The following is a 26,364-nucleotide window of genomic DNA, read 5'->3' as shown; positions in this document are numbered from 1 at the left end:
GGTGAGAGAGGTTTTTAATCATCAAACTATAAAGGCAAAAGCTAACAGACTACAGTGAAATGGTTGCTTTTTTCCCCCTCTACCTTTTTTAGTTTGGACTGGAGCGATAGCACAGTGGATAGGGCGTTTGCCCTACACTCAGCCAACCCGGGTTCAATTCCTCTGTCCCTCTCAGAGAGCCCAGCAAGCTACTGAGAGTATTCTGCCCACATGGGAGAGCCTGGCAAGCTACCCATAGCATATTCAATATGCCAAAATCAGTAAAAACAAGTCTCACAATGGAGACGTTACTGGTGCCCACTTGAGCAAATCGATGAAAAACGGTGGAGGGGCGACAGTGCAGACAGTGCAGTGCAGTTTGTTTTTGAGTCACACCTGGTGTTGCTCAGAGAAACATGGGGAGCCAAGGACTGAACTCAGGTCCCCCACATGTGAAACAGGCACTTGGCCCTTCACGCTCTCTCTCTCTGGTCCAAATGGCCTTTTAAATTTTTTCAGGGAAGATGGATAAAGCCCTCTTAGCGTCCTATGTTCAAATAAATGCAATTGAAACAACTGTGCTGGGGATTAGAAACTGTCATAAATACATCAACAATAAACATCTGTAGACAATGTATTCACATGACAGAACAGCTGATATTACTTCAACTGAAACATACACAAACAAAATACACACAATAAAGATTAAAAATTCCATTACTTGAGGGCCAGAGTGTTAGTACATTGGACAGCGTTTCCCTTACATGCTGACGACCTGGGTTCGATTCCTAACTCTCCATATGGTCCCCCGAGCACTGCCAGGTTTGATCCCTGAGCAGAGAAGCAGGCGTAACCCCTGAGCACCGCCAGGTGTGATGCAAAAATCAAAATCCAAAAATAAAAATAAAATAAAAATTCACACTTCACCCTTCGTTATTTTATTTATATGTCACCTATTTTCGCAATGTTTTTTAATCAGGGGGAAAAAAAGAGTTTGTTTTGTGTTGTGCCACACCTGGCGGCGCCCAGAGCTAACTCCTAACTGCACTGCAGGATCACCCCCGGCAACGCTTGGGGAATCATATGGGCTTCGGCCCTTCGCACCCAGGTCCGCCATACACAAGGCAGCGTCCTGTCCGCTGTATACCTCTCTACTCCGCTAACCCATGAACCATTTTTATGGGAAATTAACATAAGGGTATTTTCTCAAAATCCTAAAAGATAATGTTTGACAATCTCCCTAGCCTGTTAAAAACAAAAACAAAAAACCCCTCACAACTAAACATAAACTTCACATTATGGAAGACTGGGAACTTTAGAACTAATAAACTATATTAAGTTTTTACTATAATTTTTCATAAACCATAGGTCCCATCAGATAGGTAAATCTCATACTTTCCATAAAAGATCTCTGTTGCCGCTCACCAAAATAATTATGATTGTATTTATGCACCGGGTGTTAAGAAGATTCCAATTTATATTTTTGAAGCAAGGATGAGAACCTTTCAATGCTCTATGAAGCTAAGTAACAAAATATTAATCTGAGAGAATGGGACTAGTGATGTGAGTTAGGGAACACAGTAATTGGAAGCAGGGAGAGGTAGAAATCAAGCCTATGCCAGATACAGCAAGGGAGAAAAGCAGAGGCGGGAATGAAGCACAGGTAGAAAGAGGAAGAAAAACAGAAGGGAGAGTGGCAGTGGCGTATCTTAAGCTTTAGGATGAGCACGTTCCAAACCGGGGATTCTTACCCATGTCAATGACAGAGCTAGGACTGATAGTAGATTGTGAGAGTGTGTGTGTGTGTGTGTGTGTGTGCGCGCGCGCGCTCACACATGTGCGTGTGTATCTCATTCAAGGAAATGATTCCGATTTTCGTGAAATTCTTATAGGGATGACGACCTAGTAATACCGCTCTAAGTATTAAGCCCTCCAGCTAGAACATAAGAATAAAATTTTTGCCACACCCAAAACATACAAATACAAAATGAACTTTTTGTTATTTGTGACAAATGCTGTGAGAAGGGGTAACAAACTCAACTGCGGAGCGAGAAGGGGGTGAGACCATCTTCCTGGAGATGGACAGCCTAGCCAAGGAAGGTAGTGATGGAAACAGCAGGGGATGACAATGGCAGAGTATGAAAGCACAGAACCTTAAAAAGAACAAATCATTTCTGTCTCAAGTTTCCGCAAAATATTGGGATGGGGTGGAGAAGCATCCGGAGATGCGGCAATGGCAGGAGGATAAACTAAGACTGGCCATACCAGCAATTCCTGTCAGAGATACATACTGAAGGGCAGACTAAGCAGGGACAGTGAAAGCAAGTGAGAGTCAGTTAGGGACGGGGTGTGAGGACAAGCTGTAGAATGTGAAGGAGACTCCCACGCTTCACTATCTGCTGATGGTGAAACCTTCACACCAATGACACTTTTTCAGGAAGACTTTGCTTGGCCATTCTTTTTCCATCCTTTTTTTTTTTTTTTTTTTGCCTTTTTGGGTCACACCCAGCATTGCTCAGGGGTTACTCCTGGCTCTGCACTCAGGAATTACTCCTGGCGGCGCTCAGGGGACCATATGGGATGCTGGGAATCAAACCCGGGTCAGCTGCATGCAAGGCCAACGCCCTACCCGCTGTGCTATTGCTCCAGCCCCTCGACCCTATTTTTGAGCCACACCCAAGGCTTACTCCAGGGCTTCTCAAGACTCTGTGCTGGGGGGTCTCTTCTAGGGGGCTCAGGAATGAAGTGCCTTCCCTGCTGTACTATCTCTCTGGTTCTCCTCACCACTCCTGAGAGAAATGCTGTGCTTCCCACCTCAGTTTGTTTCTGTCATTGTATTGAATGCAAAGTTCAATGACATGTATATTATGATTCATCTTTAGGGTCTACACTGGGACCACATCTGTTATATTCACCAATGTATAACCCATTTAGCATAGAGTTGGCAGTCAATGCATGCTTGAAATAATTAACCAAGAAATTAACAGCACTCAGAATACATATGAGAGTATCGGTGGAGAAAATAAAACTTTACCTTTTAAGCACTAAAATTTCTGCCACATAATTCTTTTTAAGAATTTTTATTGAGAAGAAATCCACATATCAAAATTCACTCCTGACCATTTTATAGTAGACAGTTCAGTGGTCTTTAGCATATTTATAGCTTATAACTATCATGTGCAGCTTCAGCCTCTTATGTTAACGGGAAACACGTAAAACATCAAACCCATTAAACAGTCACTCCATGTGTTCCCTGTCTTCTTTGTCTTTCCTCCTGACAATTAGTTACCTGCTTTAGGATTTACTTATTCTAGAAGTCTCAACACTATGATTTTTCTTAACACCATACCATTATATAAGCTTACTTATTCTGTTTTTCTTTTTTATTAGGGGTCACCCCTAGCCCAAACGCCCTTGCTGCAGGGAGATGGCATGGGCGTGCCACTTGTGGCAGGGGAGGGCATGTGGTGCTGGGGACCCAGGGCCTCCAACGTGCCAGCAGTGTGCTCTATCACTTAAGCTGCATCCTGGACTTGAGCTTTCTCCCCAATCACTTATTCTGTATGAAAAGAACTCCAGGGCCAGAGTGATTGTACAGCAGGTAGGATGATTTTCCTGCACATGGTCAACCCATGTTCAATCCCCGACAGCCCATAAGGTGCCCAGGATTGACCCCGGAGTTCAGAACCAGGAGTAAGCCCCTGGGTACCACCATGTGTGACCCGAGAACCAACAAAAGAAAGGAAGAAAGGAAGGGAAGGAGGGAGGGAGGGAGAAAAGGGAAAGGGAAGTGAAGAGAGGAAGAAAGAAAGAGAGGAAAGAAAGAAAGAAAGAAAGAAAGAAAAGAAAGAAAGAAAGAAAGAAAGAAAGAAAGAAAGAAAGAAAGAAAGAAAGAAAGAAAGAAAGAAAGAAAGGAAGGAAAGGAAGGAAGAAAGGAAGGATGGAGGGAAGGAGGAAGGGGAAAAAGAAGGAAAGAAAAAGAAAGGAGGAGGAGAAGAGGGGAAGGAAGGAAAGGAAGGAAAGGAAGGAAGGAAGGAAGGAAGGAAGGAAGGAAGGAAGGAAGGAAGGAAGGAAGGAAGGAAGGGAGGGAGGAAGGGAGGGAGGAAGGAAGGAAGAGAGGGAGGGAGGGAGGGGGGAGGGAGAGAGGGAGGGAGAACTCACTCCAGGGCTGAGGTGTGGCTCAGTAGTACGCACTGGCCTTGTATGTGTGAGACCCTGGTTTGACACCACAAAAACAAGAGGTCCATGGCCACCTGCAGAGAGCACATGGTGACATCAGGTTGGAACACTGATTATGGTATCCTTTTCATTCTTAAATTGGCAGCTTCCTTTTGCCGAGTTTTACAGCTTTATTTCAAAACAATGTTTAATTCATCAAGAAAAAGGGACTATACCCTTGACCTGACTGAGTTGGAGTTGAAAAGATAGCAAGAAACAGAAAAATGGAAGAGGACAGAGGGAAGAGACTGAGGTTTAGGCGGACAGAAGTCCAAACAGGGAAGGACAAAACAGGATCCCGGAACGGAAGAATTCAGAGGAAGAGCCAGAGTCAGGATGGAAACAAATGATGTATAACTAATTAGGTTAAAAAAATGCCTAGAGTAGAATAAATGCCTTTTCAGATCCCTCATTTTCCCCACCTCAGCTTAAGAATGCAGGAAGAAAAGGCGGGCGTGGCAGCTCCTTGGGAAGGCCATCAGAGGGGACTGTGAGCCCAGAGGGGCTGAGCTAAGGTCCAGCTTCACACAAGAAGTAAACGCACAGGGAAATAATCCACAAACAGTTCTTTGCAATTCCGTGTGGAACACAGAAAATGCGTATTTCTAGAATTATTTAGAAATTCCCTTTACCAAGATTAAATAAGTTACTAAAATCAACAGTTTACTAGTAGGTTAATAACATGCTATTAATTTACAGTAATACTATACTACCTACATTTACTTTTATTTGGCGGGAGCAAGGGGGGAGGAGTTGGACACCACCCAGCAGTACTCAGGGGTTACTTCTGGCTCTGCACTCAGGGATCACTCTTGGCATTGCTCAGGGAACCATGTATGATGCCTAGAACAGAACCCAGATTGGCCATGGGCAAGGCAAAATGCCCTACCCACTGTACTATCTCTCTGGCCCCAATACTACCTATATTTAAAATACGTTAACAGTCTATTTTCTAGACAGATTGATAGACTATAAATGTGACAATAATACCTTATATTTTCACTAAGTAATTGACACCATCAATAAGGTTATGCTTACTTTCATCTTTAATGTTTAATCTACTCAGAATTGTATAAAACAATTGTATAAAACAAGCAATAAAGACTAGAGATGCTGTCCTAATCTATGCCTTAGGCATTAAAAATCCCAGTGGGGAGATAAGAAGTATACAAGGCAACTTGCACACCCTTGAATGAAATAACTGACTTAAGATTTGAGGGAGATGGGGCTGGAGTGATAGCACAGCGGGTAGGGCGTTTGCCTTGCATGCGGCCAACCCGGGTTCGATTCCCAGCATCCCATATGGTCCCCTGAACACCGCCAGGGGTAATTCCTGAGTGTATGAGCCAGGAGTAACCCCTGTGCATCTCCGGGTGTGACCCAAAAAGCAAAAAAAAAATTTGAGGGAGGGAGGGAGGGAGGGACAGAGGGAGAGAGGAAGAGGGAGAGAGAGGAAAGGGGGAGGGAGGGGGAGAGAGGGGGAGAGAGAGAGGAAAAGGGGGAGGGAGAAGGAGAGGGGAGGGGGAGAGAGAGAGAGATTATATGCTGAGGTCAGTCTCACAAGGCTTCCCGAAGAGTCAGTCTTAAAAGGTCAGTATAAAATTTCACTATCAAAGCCGATAAGCCAGCAAGTCTCGTCTAGCAGGGGAGCGCCTGGGCTGGGGCAGAAGACAATGTACGTCTGTGACAGGGACCAGCAAAGAACCAGGCGAGCGAGGGGTCAGAGAAAGTGTTAGAAAAGCAAAATGTTCTCTGTGGAAATCCTTATGCCTAAGCAATCAGAAGTATCCTAATAAATGAGTCTATTTGAGTTTTCTAAAACAAAGAAATGGAGATTAAAAAGCTTGGCTTTTAAAAAGCTCTCTAGAAGTCCCGTTTATTCATTCAACAAGTATTTGCTGAATAGTACCTACGGGGCCTGATAGTAGGTACTGGGGCCTACTTCATTCCTACTTTGCTCTGGGGAAGAGATCAACAGACGCTACAAGCAACAGGAACTGGACAGGGTTACTCTATTTTGTCATCACACCACACGTCTTTCAACGCTCCTGAGCCCACTGTGGGCGTCCCGACCAAATCTGAGGCCAAATACAATTCTTGACAGAAGCGGGATCTGCCCTGAGCTCTAACGAATGAACAGAGGCTAATAGGCAAAGACGGGAGAGAAATGTTTCGGCAGGTAGGGAAACGATGCATGCAAGGACCTTCTGTTGAAAGCGGGCTCCTTGGAGGAACAGAAAGAAGGGCAGTGTAGCTGGAGGAAAACAAGCCAGGAGGGAAGATGAGGACACAAGTACGAGGTGAGGCTGGAGAAGCGGTCAAGAGCCAGAGCATGCGCAGTCGCCGAGTCCTCGTTAAAATGTTTAGTCTTCACTCTAAAAGAGAAGGGAAGCGTTGAGGGGGGCTTGCATGACCAAGCACAGTTACAAGACTAGCGGGACTATAAATAGAGGTCAGGCGAAATGCTGTCAAAGCGGGATTCTGCAGAGAGGTCACTCGGATGTGGCAGTTTATAGGACAGAGTTGCCTTGGGGGTCTCCGGCACTGCTCTGGACAGAGCAAGAGCTTTGCAGCAAAGTTAAACACCATGTCTGCGCTCAGTATGGAGGGGAAACTCCTTACCTTGGGACCGCTGGCCTGGGGAAAAAAGAGTAAAGCATGACTGGATGGTATTCTCTTGGTATGTTCGTGTTTATTTAAAAAACGAAAAAAAACCAACCCAAATTCAACACTTACAAGCACGGTATGTAAGTTAATCACAGAGATTGTAATCCATACAAAGGGGGCTTTTAAATCAATCAGATCTGATTCTTAATTTAAAGCTATTTTAATTCTGATTCTTTTTTCAGACAATGATGAAATACAATCAAATCCCAAGAATATTTAAACATTTTATTTAGAGAAATTTATTGAAATTGGCTGAAATAACTGAACTATACTAAATGCTATTATCATACTAACTGTATCTTGGTGCTTTGGTGAAGAGGGAGAAGATTCATTTTCAGGTAAGCAGGGTTTTGAGGCAGTTGGAGATTCCTACAAGAAATAAGTAATGAAAAATGTTACTCTATTTTATAAAACTGTATTTCTCCCTCTCCTCACAATAGGAGAGCTAAATAAGGGAAACTAAGAAGAATTTTTTCCCCTATTCTCTTCTACATTCAGATTTGAAACATGGTACTGATTTGAAAACTGCATAAGCCAAAATTTATAGGACATGGTCTTTTTATATTAATTGTAATTAAATTTAAATACATCATACTAAAGGAAGTGATGCATATTGCCTTAAAATCATGTTGCATAAGCTTCAACTAACCGGATATGAAACAGGTAAAAACTATATATTTGCGGGTGAAATTGTAACAGTCTTCATATCAACTCGTTCATAGTATTCGAAGTATAAAAATTATCCAAGGAACAGTCATGGATTTGACCTGGCAAATGCCACAGCAAGGACTTTACTGCAGGCCATAGCTATGTAACAAATTCAAGAAATTAAAGTGCTATCACTATCTAAAAAAGTTTAAAGAAAACCTTTCCAATTTGTTAACGATAAGCAAGATTTTTAAACTGCAAAGAATCTCAAATTTAGAGATTAATAACCAGGAGGGAAAAAAAAAAGTAATGCTAAGCCTGTAAGAACAGAAACAGATCAATTAGAGACTTGAGTGTGCGGGGGGCATGACCCTAAGCAGTGCTCGGGGACCTGGGCGGGGGCACCCCTGAAGACACTCTGCCAAGCAGGTCAGATGCTTCAAAGCTGCCCCCACGCGGTGCTAGGAACCATTGGGGTCACACGCAGAAGTGCACAGGGTCCTACAAGACCTGGCAGTACTGAGGAGTGGGGGTGATGGTGGGGGCAATATGTGGTACTTGAGAACAATCTGGGGTTCAATACATGCAAAGCTTTTTTTAAAAAAAATAAACATGCGCTTCTAAGTGTGGGAAGGTCATACCCAGCGGTGCTCAGGGGTTATTCCTGGTCCAGGGGCCGTATCTGGCAGCGCTGGGGAGCCACAGGCAGGGCTGAGATTCAAACCAAGGTGTGCCACACTCAAGTGCCTCAACCCCTGGGCTAGTTCTTTCAGTTTGAGTTTTAAATTCTACTTAGTATATAATATTTATATACTAATTTATATACAGTTGTATTTAGTATATAACACTACAGACATTTATACAACCATTTATGCAGACTAAAAAACATATATTTTTGGTACCAACAGCCAAGTTCCACTTAAATTTTCTTCATTCTCCTAAACGGTTTCAATAATTTCAGGAAAAAAAAATAGAAAAATCACAAGCTAATGCCTATTATTAATCTTAATAGCCCAGATTCTTTGAATAACCGTCTCACATCTCTATCGGTCTACTTTCCTACACTCATGAAACTGGATATGGTGCTATCTACAAACCCAGGTGCCTTATTAAATAAGAATGCAAGTAACTGTCAGCTCAATATTCATTTGCCTGGACGTCTTCAGGTTTATATCCCATACAACTAATAACATAGACACTAGGTAGCAGCACATGTTTACAGAAAAAAACCCTGAAGGGACAATCTTACATATTGAAGACCTTAGGCCATAATATTGATATTAAGACCCTATCAAATATATGAGTACAAAAAATAAATCACATTTAATTTAAATTTCATTCAAGTGGTTTAAGTCTTTCTTGACAACCTCAGCAGTTTTACTCTTACAAATTCTTGACTTCAAAAAATGTCTAAAACTGAAATGGTCTAGGAAAAAAACTAATGATCTGCAAACAATAAAGTAAGTAATAATTGTGAGCTATTATTGTGTTAGCCATCTTACAGACATATAAATTATTAATATATGCATAATTATAGAAAAAGTCACATTAATATATTTATGCATATATGTATATATACAGGTATAAATGTTTACACATATATAACGTCAATATCTACAAAGAGTACATTTTCAAAAATTTCAATTAAGCCACACATGGGCACCAACAAACATGCCACATAGACATACTGTATGTCCTCCAAGGATATCTGGCAACTAAATTATCAAACTCTTTCATTCTATCAACATCTGTTAACATAATTTTAGGTCTTTTATTATTATACTTTAATATAATAATAAGAGGCCCTATCCCTCCCCTTATGTAGCAGTCAACTAGTTTGCTCTAGCCTACCCTCACTGATTTCGCTATCTTAAAAACATCTCTACCAAGTGATGATAACAGAAAAGTTTGGTTGTTTATGCAATTTTCTGTGAATTCACTTACAGAGGGTAAAGTGGGAACAAGGGAAAGATACTTCTATAAACACATAAGCACATCTCTGGTTTCCATATGGCAGGTTTTCACAACTCGGAAACAAACAAATATGGAAAAGAATTAAGAACTTTATGCCAGTTATTCTAATAACAGCTGAAAATGAATTTCAAGAATAAGAAAACCGGAATAAGAAATTTTAACTCTTCCATCACCAAAATGATCATCCTTATTTACGCTGGTATGAAAATGCAGTAAAGTTGGCTTAATAATCACCTTTGAGATAAAGCGCTACATAGAGTACTAGGAGCTTCCTATACAAATTGAATCTAGTTCTGTGAGTTCAGATCCTTCAAAGCTTTATTGAAAAATAATTTATCTACTCAGGTTCATCCCAATGCTAATATATTTCAAACATTCTTTAATAACAGTCTTCAAAATTTCATTTCTTCAATATATCCTTGATATTCAAGCATTTAAATCCTTATAGTGCAGAAATTAGAAAATATACTACTTTCACGGTGTGCAATTAACTTATAAAGGTAACAAGGAATATCACAGAGACGTCACTTGCTAGACTCAAATATACCAAGCCATATATATCACTGGGCCACAGTTAAGTCAGTCTACTTAGCAAAAATAAAAAACTTCAAAATCAAAGCCTACTCCAGAACAAACTGAATGCTATATATAATAAAACTGCAGTCACAAAGGTATGAGGTTCAGCTGAGGATAAAATTTAAAAATAAGCAAAGAACTTGTCAAAATTCTCAAGAGATAATTGCAAAATGTCTGACCTTGTCATTGGTGTCCAATACAATGGTGCTATGTCTCCATTTTGTTAACACTATTGGTTCTTGCAGCCGCCTGTCCAGACTCCTACTCTTGATTATTTCTCTTTGCTGCTGAGACGAAGCATTATACTAAAAGAAAAAACAAAATACACTTGATCAAGAACAGAAGTGAAGTGGGCTGCAGGCTTCATACATACTGGCTCCAATGCCTAGTGACAGTAACTGGAGCACTGTCATCATGTTGTTCATCGATTTGCTCGAGTGGGCACCAGTAATGTCTCCGTTGTGAGACTTGTGACTGTTTTTGGCATATCGAATACACCACAGGTAGCTCGCCAGGCTCTGCTGTGCGAGCGGGATACTCTCAGTAGCTTGCCGGGCTCTCCGAGAGGGGTGGAGAAATCGAACCCAGTCAGCCACGTGCAAGGCAAACACCCTACCCACTGTGCTATTGCTCCAGTCCACCTAGTGACAATAGACAAATTAATTCATCATATGATCCTAGCCCAAGTTTCCTGGTCTCAGCTTCCTCGGTTTTTTGTTTGTTTATTTGCTTGTTTTTGGCTTATTGGATCACAGCCAGCAATACTCAGGAATTATTCCTAGCGGTGCTCAGTGCTCAGGGGACCATATGGGGCTATTTGACTAATATCCCTGCACCTTTGAGAAACTCAAGAGATTTTGAAGCAAAATAATCTAATCTTTAGCAAGATATTTAGTCTGTCCAAGTCTGAGTTGCCAATTCCAAAACAAATATCTTAAAGATCATTATGAGGATTAGACAAAATGAAAGGAAAGTTCTTAAGCAGGGGCTGGAGGTGCTGCTTTAGTGGCAGGGCACGTGGACTGGGTGTGTGAGGACTGGATTCGATCCCCAGCACCAGTGGCACTGCCACATTTGTTTCTAAGCACCAGCACACCCGGAAGTGCAGTGGGGGCCAGGTGTGATCCCAGTGGTGCCAACCAAAGTGCCAAACACCACTCCGAGAGTGGTGTTTACGTCTCACAAAATGGGCTTCAAAAGGTCCTCCATTTCTAAAATGTATGTGAATTCAACGGGAACTTAATTTAATAAATGAATTCAATTAGGCTTTTACAATAATGCTTACATACATCAGCACTGTCATATTTAAAGAGATTTTATTTTCACTTTTGCTTTCACTTTTGCTTTCAATCATAAAGTAAATAGACTACGTTTCCCTAATACGGTAAAATGAAACTAGGTTAAAAGGTAGAGACAGTGCTTGGTGAAGAGACCAATCCCAAATATGTCAAATACATCATATATAATAAATCCCGAATACATGCAAAGATTCCCAATAACTGCCCCAAGAGAGTACATAAAACATTATCAATAAGGTATTAAATTGTGGAAGTACTTGAAAAGTCAAGTTTATCACATTTGCAAAATCATCTGAAAATTGTGAGGTTTACCAGTTGGCTGAGGATCACCAGGAGTCGTCCCTGTACCCCCTCCTCAATCAAAAAAAAAAAAAAAACAGAAAAAGAAAAACGTGCCATTTAAGAGTTACTGTTTCAAGGGGCTAGAGAGATAGCGCAGGGACTTGTCTTGCATGCAGCCAAACCCTGGTCCAATCGATCCCTTGCACCACAGTCTCCGAGCACTGTTGGGTACAGTCAGTTCTGAGCACCAAGGGGTGCTCCCCGCCATCACCCCCAAGCTGCTGGGGCAATTCAGATAATCCAAGAAGCACCACATCCTTTGTCATCAGTCTGGTTGCCCAAGAATCATTGAGCAAGGTCCTGGGCCCCTTGAGTGAACCCCCACAAACACACAAAATGAAGAATAAAGAGCTATGCTATTTTATATGAGCTATTTCACATGTGATAAGCAATGAATTGTGAAAATGTGACCAAAACAATTAGCCGACATTTGAAGGAATACTTTTTTTCTTCTAAAAGCAAATGATCCCTAAATTCCCCTACACCTTAAAAAATAAAATTAGGGGCTGGAGCAATAGTTCAGTGGGTAGGGCATTTGCTTTGCACGCAGCTGACCCAGGTTTGGGTCCCAGCATCCCACGTGTTCCAACAAGCAATGCCAGGAGTAATTCCTGAGTGCATGACCAGGAGTAACCTCAGTGCCAAGCCAGGTGTGACCCAAAAAGAAAAAAAAAAACTTTAAATTTTACTAGTTTACCACAGTTTCCACAAAATATCTGGAGGACATTTTTGTAAATAAAAATGAATTTTCTAGGGGCTGGAAAGCTACAGCACAGCGGGTAGGGCATTTGCCTTGCATGCGGCCAACCCAGGTTCGATTCCCAGCATCCCATCTGGTCTCTCAGTACTATCAGAAGTAATTCCTGAGTATATGAGTCAGGAGTAACCCCTGTGCAACGCCAGGTGTGACCCAAAAAGAGTAAAATAAATAAATAAAATAAAATAAAATTTCTTAAAAAAAAAAAATGAAGTCACTCAACTACCTTCCAAAGTCACTAGTTTCTTTTTCACATTAAAATTGGTGAAAGCAAAGCAATCACATATGAATATTTGTTCATAACTCATTGTTGCTTAACAAACAGTGATTTAAAATCTGTCACAAGGGGCTGGAGTGATAGCACAATGGGTAGGGCGTTTGCCTTGCACGCAGCCGACCCGGGTTCGATTCCCAGCATCCCATATGGTCTCCTGAGCAACGCCAGGAGTAATTCCTGAGTGTATGAGCCACGAGTAACCTCTGTGCATTGCCGGGTGTGACCAAAAAAAAAAAAAAAAGAAAAGAAATCTGTCACAAATGTTCACCAGGGATCATGACAATAAGAACAAAATTACCCCAGAAAATGCATAATAAAATCTCTAAATGAAAAGATACCTAATTATAAAACAGGGCAATATTTCCTCCAATACAATCAGTATTACTAATAATTAAAATGTACACTAGTAGGCTTGCATATGAATTTTAACAGACATTTCAGTTTTTAAGCTTTATAATTACTATACTTATGGAGAAGTCCTTTCATGTGGCAACAAAATTTATATAAGATTTAATTGGATAATAACCATAATTTAAAATATGCTGCTGACAATTTTACCCAGTGACAATATGTTCATAAAAGCAAATAAAGCATGAATGAAATGCCAAGATATAAAATCTAATGTATACAAACAAAAATAAAAGATTATTTACAATTCTAATACATTACAGGAAAGAAAAATAAGAAAACACACACAATTTGGCTGAACATGAAGGGTTACCGAGTTACTATTTTCCTAAAGTCTTTAAATACCACTTTAAGAATTTTAGGGCCAGACAGAGAACAGAAGGGATAAGACACTTGTCCTGTATACAATCTACCCTTGGTTCAATTCCTGGCACCACAGCCGGTCCCCAGAGCACCTCGGGAGTGGGAAGCCAGGCAGCAGGCAAGAATTTCAAGTCAGGGTTGGAGAGAGAGCTCAAAGGGGTGGAGCATGTGCCTTGCATGCAGACTCTGAGTTCCACCCCTGGTGTCCCAACTGCAGGCCCCATCCCCCATATGGCCTGTAGCTCCCAGCACTACTGGGACCAAAAAGTGTCACATCAAGAAACCTGAGCCCCAAACTGCCAGGTCTATACCACTGGGCCACCTACCACTAGAAGTGACCCTTAGGTTCCCAAACAAAAAACTCAATTTTGACTCAATTTCTTATGTGAATTATTTCCAATGCATGCAGAAGAATAAGGATTATAATGACTACCCTCCACTTATTCAGTAGGTCTAACATAAAATATTTCCTTTAGGTACTTTTGCTATCTTTTTAAAAAGAAATATGAGTATAGCCCTGTTAAGGTCTCCGGAACACATCTTCCAGATTCCACTCCTCTCCCTCCCGCCCCGCAATACCACGTAACTCAACACACCGCATCCTCAAGCATTTTCAACTTTGGCGCACACTTACATAACTGTAAACACATACTGCTGGTATGATTTTAAGTTTTACAAAGAATTCTATCACATTAAGAATTCTATCACGTGCATATTTTTCAAATTTTTTCTCAAATACCTTTCAGCTGTTAGCTCCAGGAGGTCACCCCCTACCGGTGCCCGGTAAGCCACACCCATGTCAGAGACCAAACCCAGGACTTTGAACACTCAAAGTGTGTGCTCTATATCCGGTTTTATAAGAAACACAGACCATTCTCAGCACCCACCAAGTAGCTATCTCGGTGAAGAAAAGTAGCTGTCTTGGTGCAGCTCTGATTCACTTCTCACTTCTAACAGTACATCACAGGTTTGTGCCACAGTAGAACGACTAATGACATGGCCAAGTGGCTTTGCATGGGCCTATGGGAAACTGTTAAACTAGGCAAAATTAACGTATTTACATCTGCACACATTTGTAGTTATGGAGGTGGGGCCACCAGGAACTACTGCCACCTCAATCTTTTAATTTACATTTTCCTGGTTACTTATAAAACCGGACGTCTTGCCATACATATTTTGTTTGTTTTTGATTGTTGGGCCACACCTGGTGGTGCTCAGGGATTACTCCTGGCTCTGCACTTAGGAATTACTCCTTGCGGTGCTCAGGGGACCATACGGGATGCTGGGATTCGAACCCAGGTTGGCTGCATGCAAGGCAAACACTCTACCCACTGTGCGATCACTCCAGCCCCTCAGGAATTACTCTTGACCATGCATGGGAGACCATGAGGGATGCTGGGGATCAAGCCCTGGTCAGCTGTGTGCAAGGCAGGCATCTTACCTACCGTGCTATTGCCCCCACCCCTCTCTCCGTATGTATATTTCATGGATTTCCCCTTCTGTGAATTGCTCAGTTACAGATTTTGCCTATTTTCAGCTGCATTTATTTTTCTTATGGATATGTATAGAAAGAACCAAGAAATTCTTTCCATATTTTGACATATAAGCTGTGAGATAAATCTACATTTTCCCCTTTATGTAAGGTATCTTTTACATTTAAGCTTTGTTTAATGCAGTCACATCTGCTGAGCTTTCCTTTTATAGTTTTCCTTGCATAGCGTGCTTCAGAAATCCCTCCCACTCTGATGTCAAAGATAGTCTGCTACATCCTTCCGGTCTGTAAAGCTTTATGACATATCTAATCTACCTGAAATTAACTACCAGTTGTGAAATGAGCTGAGGTCAAGGTGGGTTTCTGTTTGTCCAACCCTGCTGTGGCTACACACCCAGCTTTTTCTGGAGTCTCCCCAGTGCAAATCATGTGCTCCATCCTTCTGTGCTACCACCCAACAAAATCTTACATTTGTTTCATGCAAATAACCAATAATCTCAGCAACATTTACCACACTGCACATGCTTACCCACTGGTCTACGGACCCAGAACACCACACTTGAGCTTTCTGTTCTGCTTCGCTGGTTTCCCCCTCCATACATGTACCCTTACTCCTACATCTTGCCCACTACAGCAGGAACCCCATCCCTCATGAAAACCCTACCCCCATGGCACATATGCTTTCTCCCTCCTCAGGAATATTTTGGTTCTTCAGAAACCTTTCTGGGAAATCTGACGAGATATTCAATGAGACTCTGAAAGATCTGGGCATAATCTGCCAATGAACAATTCAATTACAATACACTTTCACAAATAATAAACTTGAATAGTGGTTTTTAATAAAGTATTATTAATCACAAGACCATAATAAAATATTTTTATAAATACAAGACAAAAATATAGGAAAAGCACAATATACTGTAATATACTGTAAGATAGTATTACTGGCTCCAACAGGAATTGTTTGTTATTTCCAGGAGTAAAACAAAAAATCAACCTCAAGTAAAACCAAGAGAACTATTAAATAGGAATTATTAGTGTTACATAGAAAAGATAATGCACACCTTATAAAATTTAGTTATCAATAGATTGAGTCACAATAAATTCCGGAAGAAAATCTTGCAGTGTTTGGGTGGTTTTTCGTTTTGTTTTTTTGTTTGTTTGTTTGAGAGGGCGTGTGCTCCAGAGACTCAGGGTCCATTCCTGACTCTTGGGGATCACTTCTGGCAGGGCCCAGGGGATGTACAGGATGCCGGAAATCAAACCCAGATCAGCCACATGCAAGGCAAGTGCCCTACTTACTGTCCTATCTCACCAGACCCAGAAGCATTTTGTTTTATTTTGGGTTGTTTCTTGGTTTTAGGTTTTTTTTTTTTTCTTTTTCGGCCATACCTGGTTGCTCAGGACTTACTCTGGGCTCTGTACTCAGCACATCACTCCTAACAGGGTTCGGGGGATGACAGAGAGTACCAGGAATTGAACTGGGTTGGTTGCATGCAACCAAGTACCCTCCTTGCTGTGTTATCACGTCAGTCCTGAAAAGTCTTATAGCAGTTTTAAAGTAGGTTACAATTTAAAAAACAATCCACTGGAAGACTGTTTTCAGATATTATTTCACTATCTTAAACAGAAACTTTCAGACAGTGTTAAGGTTTATTACCTTTGGCAATTCCCATTCTGAGCGAGATCCATCAGCACTGTAGTAATACTGTCTACCTTGATCGTCAACGTGCTTGAGCCACTATAAAAACAGAATAGATGCTATTTTTAAATTTAAATAAAGTAATATAAAGAGAGATGAGGTATTATTCTATTACTTTCATTTTACTTATTCATAGACACTCAATTCACATACTAATAGTATTATAATTTAACTTTGGTAAGTATATATTAAATGTTAATAATTATTTCCTCCTTTCCATGTCAAGTTAGTGAATTAAGCACCATTTAAAAAGACAATGAGAAATAAATAACAAAGATACAAGAAACATATGCACCAGTCACAGACCAAAATCACCCTAAAGATAAGTGCAAAAAATTAATGAGGGAAATTTTGAACTTTTAAGTACCCTAAGTATATCTACTGACAATTTAAGCCAAAGTTCATGAAACCCTTTAAAATTACCTCCTGTGGTCAGAATGTAAACTCAGTACAATTTAATCACAAAAAAACTTCAGATAACAAAATATAGAAAATCTGAGGAGAGTAAGGTTGCGAATTATTAATACAAACACTTAATCCTAACTCTAGGATGAATGATCTGTGACCACATGCTCTCGTATCAAATAATTAAAGCAGAAGTGATAAAAACCTACCTCCACTTACATCAATGAATTCTCTAAACCAGCACCTTCTCTGATGACAGAAGATATAAGTACATATAAACTTCATCATGTATTCCAAATGAGTTGACTAATAAAGTACTAGATTCATGGTTTGTTTGAATATAATTGAATATAAAAGATAAAGAAGTATAGAATGGGATGTGGTACTCATAACATAATCCAGAAAAAGTCTCCCCCCAAAAACTGATGAAAGATATAAATAGATTCATTTCAGAAATCTGAACAGAACGACATTCAACAAGTAACTTACAGCGTTCTGTCTTGGGCAGAGGGAACAGCACCTGCCCTGCCACCCTGCAAGCACCTGGTCATGAGTTCGAATGCCCCATGTCCCATCACACTTGTGGCAGCTCTGATATTTGACCTGACAAAGCTTTGCCATACGTAATTCCAGGCACCACAAAAAAAATTTTTTTTTAATTAAAAAGGCTTGTCTTATATGGGTTTTTCATCACCCTCTCCACCAAATCACTATAATTGCAAGTAGTTTTAAAACCATGAATCAGTAGTTAATACTGTTTTCATGTCAAATGGCACAATTACAGAATTACAGAACACAACTCCTTCGAGAGGATTCTGCCAAGAAAACTAGATGAGGAAAAAAAAGAAAGTACCTTTTCATTAGTATAGTCACTGGTATATAGGGTATGCCCACGTTCATCCAACTCTTCTGACCAACCCCTTGGAGGAGAACCACACTGACTATCTGACTGGCTGAAACAAAGGCTGGGGTAGTTTTCTTCTGATGAAAGAAGCTATAAATAGTCAGAAACATAGGATTTTTCTTCTTTGAATACGCAGCAGTTGAAAAACCTAAGATCAACTTTAAACATACTTAGATCTTACATATATTTGAACATCTAATTATCAAAACCAATTATAAAGTCTTTTTAAATGGCATACTGATGAAACTAGTATTGTATCACACCAGCCCTGGAGAAATTCACTGTAAAAAGACAGAACGATCTTATAGACTGAGAGATATAAGGCTAACTCTATTTAACACTGCTTTTGAACTAAAATTAGACTAAGATATGACGGAATTATACATGTATCTGTGAAAAGAGGTGAGCAGATTAATCGCTGAGCTTGAACTTGCTATCAAAAGGATCGAATCAAATGTCTGACTTACAACAGTGCGCAATAATATCTTCAACTAAATATTTTTAAGTGTCCTGGAGAAGGAGTGAGGAAAAACATTGGCTCTGCATCATTCTATCTTATATCCAAACAGTGACAATTTTTCCTAACTCACTCAACCAAATGCTTCTTAAAGACGAGTGGAAACTATCTTAGAGACGAGAGATTAATGCTGAAAAATTCAAACACTGAGAGATTGAGAAATTTTGGTGTGGAAATAACTTAAGATTGCTTTATCTTTAGAAATACCACAGGGTTTAGGACTGGAGAGATAGTACAGCAGATAGGGTATGTACTTGCACACGACCAAGCCAGGTTTGATTCCTGGCATCAAATATTCTCCCTCAATTACCGCCACGATTAATTCCTGAGTGCAGAGCAAGAACTAACCCCTGAGCATTGCAGGGGGTGGGCCCCCAACAAAACATAAGAAAAACATGGCCAGGGTGGCCTACTCTTCAAGCCCATGTCTCCTATCTACATGAAACTTGCTTGCTTGTCTCAAGTTATTTTGCTTGCCTATTACCACTCTAGAGAAACCTGTGTTCTCTCGCCAACGTGCACTTCTCCCTTTCTCTCCCCTCACATCTTTATAAATAAGCTTCAATAAAAACTTTCTTGCTTTAAAAAAAAAACAAACCCAAACACATGGCCAGGGCTGGGGAGATAGCTCCCATGCCTGTAGTCCAGGTGTGATCCCCAGGACCTTATGGACTCCTAAGCACTGCCCCGTGTAGTCCTGTGACCCCCAGCACTGCGAGGGAGCCCTCCCCAGAACAAACAAAGCAGAGAAAAAGCTTGCCATATTGAAGATGCAGGGCACATGCTTCACAAGGACGGGGCTTTGGGTGTGATCCCAGACATGAACAACAACACCAGAACTACATAATAAACCCAGGCAAATAAGAGCAGCAAATATTAAAATTAAGAAAATTAAAGAACTTTTACTTTTTTGAATAAGAGGGAATTAAAATCAATTTGCTGCACTTAAAACTTCTTTTTCTCATTAAATATTTATTAATTAGTCCAATGGTGCTTTAAGGAAAAATAGTTCCTGCAATTAAATCTTAATCAATTAAACTATATTTTCTCCCACTCTAACAGTTAGGTCTGTGCCCCTGTGATGCATAAATTGCCGATGTTGTAGTAGTAACATAAACCCAACAATCTAATATTAGTGTGTTTGTAACAACTCATGTTTGCAGAAGCCTTGAATAAAGTGGGTTTACATTTTACAACAAAGACGTCTTTAAAAATTAGAAAACAGAGGGGCGAGAGAGACAGTAGAGGGTTGTAAAGCTCTTGCCTTACCTACACCAACCCTGGCTCAATCCCTGACATGCGTATGGTACCCCCAGCCCCACCAGGAGTGAGCCCTGAGCAAGAGCCAGGAGTGAGCCCTGAGCACCACCAGGTGGGGCCCCGAATCTCTCCCCTACTGAAGGGGGGGTAATGGAAAACTTAACTCAAATAATCTAGACTTTATTTTTATTTGAGATGACAAACTATAAGCTTACGTAGGAGAGGTAGAGTGAAGTCATTCAGAAACAAAATTAATTAAATTTTTATTGGGAGGGGGGAGCACCAAGCAGTGCTCAGGAAGGCCTGAGGGCCACTCCTGGTGATCCTAGGCCAGCTAAGCCGGACAGTCAATGCTAAGGCCTGTCCGTGATGCAACACTCTCAGGTACAGTCCGTCCCAGGGCGGGAAGGGAGAGTAAGTGATGTAGCACATGCATGGCTGAGCCCAAACACTGTAGTGCCTCAGGAGCAGATTTGGGGGAACATATTTTCCAGGCATGAACTATTCTATGCTCAATAACTCCAATCAGCAAGGAACCTAGCCCAGTAACTTTGGGACATAGATTTTACACCAAATTTGGCCTATCAGGAATAAGAGGGAACTAAAAGATGTTCAATTAACCAGAGAAAGGCAGTAAGTGCCCAACCAGTCATCCTTATCAAAACAGGTCAAAATATTGAATTTATTTTTTAATCATCAATGGGCAAAAGGTCAAGAAAAAAATCAGAAGACAAAAATTAAATAAGAACAACACTAAGAAAGAAAAGTAGAATAGTGACCAGCTTTTTCCTTAAAGGCCGCTGTGAACCCCAGAAGGAGAAAGTTTGGTTTCAAGGCCACATTCAGGACCACGGAAGGCAGGACATGCCACAATACAGAGCTGCAGTCCCAAAGAAGCTTCACTGCAGACTACGGGTGACAGAAGCATCTCTTGTCTCTTCATCCAGCACTTGGTAAATGGCGGGAATCTTCCCCACAAACGGGGGTAGCCCCCTCATAAGCCAGTCTTCGTGTAATCCAAAATACTACTACCATGGTGGCATTTGAAAACAAATGCTGAAAATTTAGTTTCAAATATTCACAGGACAAGAGTTTCCCCAGGTGCATATGGCAGAAGGAAAAGCAAATTCTCTTTATTTGAAGTAACAAACTTTCTATCTCAACATTAAAGACCTTCTTTTGTCGTTTCTGGTTTCTGGGCTACATCCAGCACTGCTCAGGGATCACTCCTGGTGGGCTCAGGATACCACATGGTATGCCAGGGATCAAACCTGGGTTGTCAATGTGCAAGGCAAGCATACTACCCACTATTCTACCGCTCAAGTCCTTAAAGACTTTCACATATGAATTTTCAAAAACTACTAAGATGAATGTAGTGCGCGCGCGCACACACACACACACACACACACACACACACACACACACACACACACACACACACAATGAACCAAAACAGTGAAGTCAGCAGAAAAGCAGACAATATAGACTCTCAAAGACTTTATATAGTGGAATTATTAAAACATATTAAAATAATGGGCTTAGACCTTGACCTGACACCATGCACAAAAGTCAGATCAAAATGGATTAAAGACCTCGACATTAGACCACAAACCATAAGGTACATTGAAGACAAGGTCCGCAAAACCTTCCACGATATTGAAGATAAAGGTATCTTCAAAGGTGACACGGAACTAAGCAATCTAGTAAAAACAGAGATCAACAAATGGGACTACGTTAAACGAAAAAGCTTCTGCACCGCAAAAGATACAGTGACCAGAATACAAAGACTATCCACAGAATGGGAAAGGATATTTACACAATACCCATCAGATAAGGGGTTAATATCAATGGTATATAAAGCACTGGTTGAACTCTACAAGAAGAAAACAGCCAACCCCATCAAAAATGGGACGAAGAAATGAACAGAAACTTTACCAAGGAAGAAATACGAATGGCCAAAAGGCACATGAAAAAGTGCTCTACATCACTAATCATCAGAGAGATGCAGATCAAAACAACCATGAGATACCACCTCACACCACAGAGACTAGCACACATCCAAAAGAACAAAAGCAACCGCTGTTGGAGAGGATGTGGGGAGAAAGGGACCCTTCTACACTGCTGGTGGGAATGCTGACTGGTTCGGCCCTTCTGGAAAACAATATGGACGATTCTCAAAAAATTAGATATTGAGCTCCCATTTGACCCAGCAATACCACTGCTGGGAATATATCCCAGAGAAGCAAAAAAGTATAATCAAAACGACATCTGCACATGTATGTTCATCGCAGCACTGTTTACAATAGCCAGAATCTGGAAAAAACCCGAATGCCCTAGAACGGATGACTGGTTGAGGAAACTTTGGTACATCTATACAATGGAATACTATGCAGCTGTTAGAAAAAAGGAGGTCAGGAATTTTGTATTTAAGTGGATCGGCATGAAAAGTTTCATGCTGAGTGAAATGAGTCAGAAAGAGAGAGACAGATACAGAAAGACTGCACACATCTATGGTATATAGAATAACAGAGTGGGAGACTAACACCCAAGAATTGTAGAAATAAGTACCAGGAGGTTGACTCCATGGCTTGGAGGCTGGCCTCACATTCTGGGGAAAGGGCAACTCAGAGAAGGGATCACCAACTTTAATGCAGTCGAAGGCTGTGTGGGGGAAGGGAATTGTGGGCAGAATGACGTTAGAGACTGAGCACAGTGGCCACTCAACACCTTTATTGCAAACCACAACAGCTAATTAGAGAGAGAGAACAGAAGGGAATGCCCTGCCACAGTGGCAGGGTGGGGTGGGGGGAGATGGGATTGGGGAGGGTGGGAGGGATGATGGGTTTATTGGTGGTGGAGAATGGGCACTGGTGAAGGGATGGGTTCCCGAACTTTGTATGAAGGAAGCATAAGCACAAAAGTGTATACATCTGTAACTGTACCCTCACGGTGATTCACTAATTAAAAATAAATAAATTAAAAAAAAATCAGCACATGCAAAAAATAAATAAATAAACATATTAAAATAAAACCAAACTGGGACAGAGAAATGCAATGCAAAGTAAATTCTTCACTGCAAAGGAAATTTTTTTTTTAAAAATTCCAAAACTATAAGCAATTTTACCTAATTAAAAACACTTAATTTCAACTGGATTAAATGACAAAGTAATACCAAATTTCTTGAGTATGATGAATGCATTTTCCACCCAAAATTGGTTCTGGTGAAAAATTTCCTGTTAACTGGAAATTTAAAAAATAATGTTATCTGTTCCAAATAGTTCAGAGAAACTATAAGAGTGTAGAGAGAAGCATCTAGAGCCATATAAAAGAAAAAAATATAGGAAAATGATCACTGACAAATCCAGATAAAAGATTATCTGATATAGAATGCTTATTATTCTATTCTTTCAAGCTTTTTCTTGGAAGCTAAACGTATCACAGTAATAAGAAAGGGAAACACGCCCAAACAAATAAGATAGAAAAAAATGCTTTAATTCAAGGGTCACTTTAACATCAAATGAAATTACATATGGGGGCTGAAAAAACCACAACAGCCAATAACAGATAGAACCAGACATTTTTGAGAATGAAGCAAAGAGAAAACAGACATAATTCAGAGTGTGGGGAGGGGGGGAGGGGGTGTAGGAGGTGGGAGTGGGGGGCACGGCAAGACAGGACCCAAAACAATTGCCTACTTAAAGTTCCCAGTTAGAGGAAAGAGAAAGTGCAAAGGATGCTATATAGAGAAAGTCATGAAACATTTTCTGGAACTGATCAAAGATAGGAGTCCTCAAACTCCGAACTCCCAACAAAACCTTGGCAAAAAATGAAAGAAATACCTTTATCTAATTACACCCTGGGAGAATTAGAGAGAAGGTCTTAATAGCTGCAGCAAGATGAGACAAGCCAGGCCAGAGACGGCTTAGCAGGTGGAGCACACGCAGAAGGCCTGCGCTCACTCCCCAGCACCGCTGCTCCTCTGACTTCCACCAGAAGGGGCCCATAAGCACTGCTTCAAGAGCAGCTCCTGAGCACTGCCAGGTATGGCCCCCAAGAGACAGCAAGAAAGAGACCAACTATCTTTGAAGAAAAGCCAATCGGACTGACAGGTATAAACCTTCTCACCAAAACCAGAAGACTGGCACTACGAAACGAAGTCTTCAGTGAACATGCCAGTCAACTTACAACTGTATACACAATGAAGATGCTCTTCAGAAAAGGACAAATACATTTCCAGACAAACATCAAGATTCTATCATTAACACCCTTTGAAAATATATACTTAATATAGTACGAGTTAGACAAGATAACCACATTTGCATAAAGAAATTGTAAGCAAGGAAGCAGTAAACATGAGAATCTTGAGTCACCCATGTACAATAAAGAAACTAAAAATAGAAATAAAATCTAAGACATCAAGAACATAACAACTCAAATAATTCCTGTAGGGCCTTAAGGAGAAAGAAGATAATAATTAACTTTAGATTCTGTTAAGTATGCATGTTAAATTTCAACAGTCACACTATAGACATTTAGGGCAAAATAATTTTGTGCTTGAGCTACTTTGTATATCACAGTATATTCAACATCTCTGGTCTCCACCTACTAAATGTTAGCAGCACTCTCCAAGTTATAAGCAAAATGTCTCCAGACAGTATCTAAGGTCATCCAGGGAGGCAAACCTATCCCCAGTTAAAATTCACTGTTCTGGGTTAACAGCTGAAAAAAGTCTGAGCGATGGAAGAGTTAACACTTGCTCTCTGAAACCCCACTAAAACAAAAGCAAACATGCTTAGAAGAATCTGAACACATATGAACAAGACACAAGAAGAAACAACAGTCACAAAAACTCTGGAAGCTGAGAAGCAGATAAGCCAAAGGCTAAAGCATCCCCCATGGAAGAGTCGAATGGGGGGAGTGAAAAATGCACCGCACGCAGAGAGCAGAATCTTCAAATGGCACAGGTGAGGGCAGTGAAGGAGGGAGCAGCAAGCATGCCTGGAACCCAGGTGAAAGCAGGGGTACTGCATCGAGGTCGCCAATGCCCACAACCCACTTCGTCATGCCTGGTTGTTAAGTGCATCCCTTTCTCACCCCGGCAGAGGGAGGGATTATTTAGTCCCTCTCAAGAAGGAAAACAGCTGCCCTCGTGTACAAGCGGGACCAGCATGTACCTTTGTAACTGTGAAACCTGCACGGGTTCATCAGTGTAGTTGAAGAGCAAACTGTGTGGCTCCCGTGTCCTTGTCTTCTAGACAATCTGGAAAATTCTGAGGACTTGGATTAGTTTCAAAGGAAAAGAATGAAGCAAGGGGCCCTTGCAATATTGCACGTGGCTGACCTGGGTTCAATCCCTGGCATCCCATATGGTTCCCTGAGCACCGCCAGGAGTAATTCCTGAGTGCAGAGCCAGGAGTAACCCCTGAGCATTGCCGGGTGACCCAAAAAGCAAAAAAAAAAAAAAAAAAAAGAATGAGGAAGCAGAACAATACTGCAACAGATAGGGATGGTGCCATGCACTCAGCCCACCCAGGTTCCATCCCTGACACCACACATGGTTCCCCGATGCCTGCGGGGAGTGATCCCTGAGTAAAGGCAGGAGTAAGCCCAGAGCACTGCTAGCTGTAGCCAAAAAAAAAAAAAAACAAGCAAACGAACAAAAAGCCAAAATGAAGAAAAACATTAGTGATTTCTAAAACTGTAGTCTTCCCCCCAAAAAGCAACTGAAGCTCAAAATGCTTGCAACTATGAGAAATAATAATTTCTGAGGGCCCCAACTGAGTGTTCCTGCCACCACATGCGATTCCATTACTCTCTCCACCCCAGTCCTCTCCCCTCTCCTCACTGCAGCTCTGCCCTCCTCCTTACACACCCTCACACTCACACACACAGTCTAAGGTTTCTCTCTCATGTGTAACCGACATTCTCAAAAAATTTCTGGAAGGTATATTCCGACCCTTTGGGAAATATCTATTCTGATTTGTGTACAGACTACCAGTATAAACTGATATGCCTATCGCTTTCATTTACTTATTGAAATAGAAAGTTAAGAATCATGGTGCTAAAAGTGTGTGTGCTTTCAAACCCCTTTATTCTGTAATTTAGCCCTCCTGATTAACTGAAGCCAGAAAATTTCATTTTATCGACACACAGTACAGGTTATTATCACATCTTCCTAGATCTACAATTCAAATAAGATATTTTTCCCTAACACATAATTATAGTATAGTAACACATGAACAATTTCCCTCACTATTCTCTCATTCGTGAACATAAAAAATATAAGTTACCACCAAAACCAAAGCTATAAATAGCCAACTGAAAAAATAGGACAGGAGGGGTTATCAGCTACAAAAAAGCTTTTCGTTTCTGCTATATACAGAAGCATTACCTGGTTTTTCCAGCTCCTAACGAGGAATTGCGTTTTTATTATACAAGTCCGAGCTTCTTTCTGGGAGAATAGGGTGTCCTTGTGTCCTACACAGGGACCCAAATCTACCCAACAGCAGGATGAAACTGACTGACTCCATTTGATCAATTCTACCCAAGCTTCTGTCTGTCTCAACAGATCCAAGAA

At 40.9% G+C, this 26,364-nt stretch overlaps 1 protein-coding gene across 9 annotated transcripts in view; it reads right to left on the bottom strand.

Annotated features, from left to right (window-relative positions):
• Positions 1-26,364, bottom strand: part of ARHGAP12 (Rho GTPase activating protein 12) — a 114,830-nt gene that overhangs the window by 25,956 nt on the left and 62,510 nt on the right. For 6 of the 9 annotated variants that reach the window (XM_055147346.1, XM_055147341.1, XM_055147348.1 and 3 more), the window contains 5 exons: positions 17,960-18,100; positions 16,660-16,740; positions 10,242-10,367; positions 7,159-7,233; positions 6,820-6,834 (listed from right to left, as the gene is read on the bottom strand). In XM_055147346.1, the coding sequence (XP_055003321.1) occupies positions 6,820-6,834; positions 7,159-7,233; positions 10,242-10,367; positions 16,660-16,740; positions 17,960-18,100 (438 nt within the window). The remainder of the gene's footprint in view (positions 1-6,819; positions 6,835-7,158; positions 7,234-10,241; positions 10,368-16,659; positions 16,741-17,959; positions 18,101-26,364) is intronic. The other 3 variants (XM_055147347.1, XM_055147345.1, XM_055147349.1) reach the window with 2 other exon arrangements.

This window comes from Sorex araneus, chromosome 9 (assembly GCF_027595985.1).
Source record: "Sorex araneus isolate mSorAra2 chromosome 9, mSorAra2.pri, whole genome shotgun sequence".
Taxonomy (NCBI): Eukaryota; Metazoa; Chordata; class Mammalia; order Eulipotyphla; family Soricidae; genus Sorex; species Sorex araneus.
This window is presented reverse-complemented; position numbering and strand designations above follow the sequence as displayed.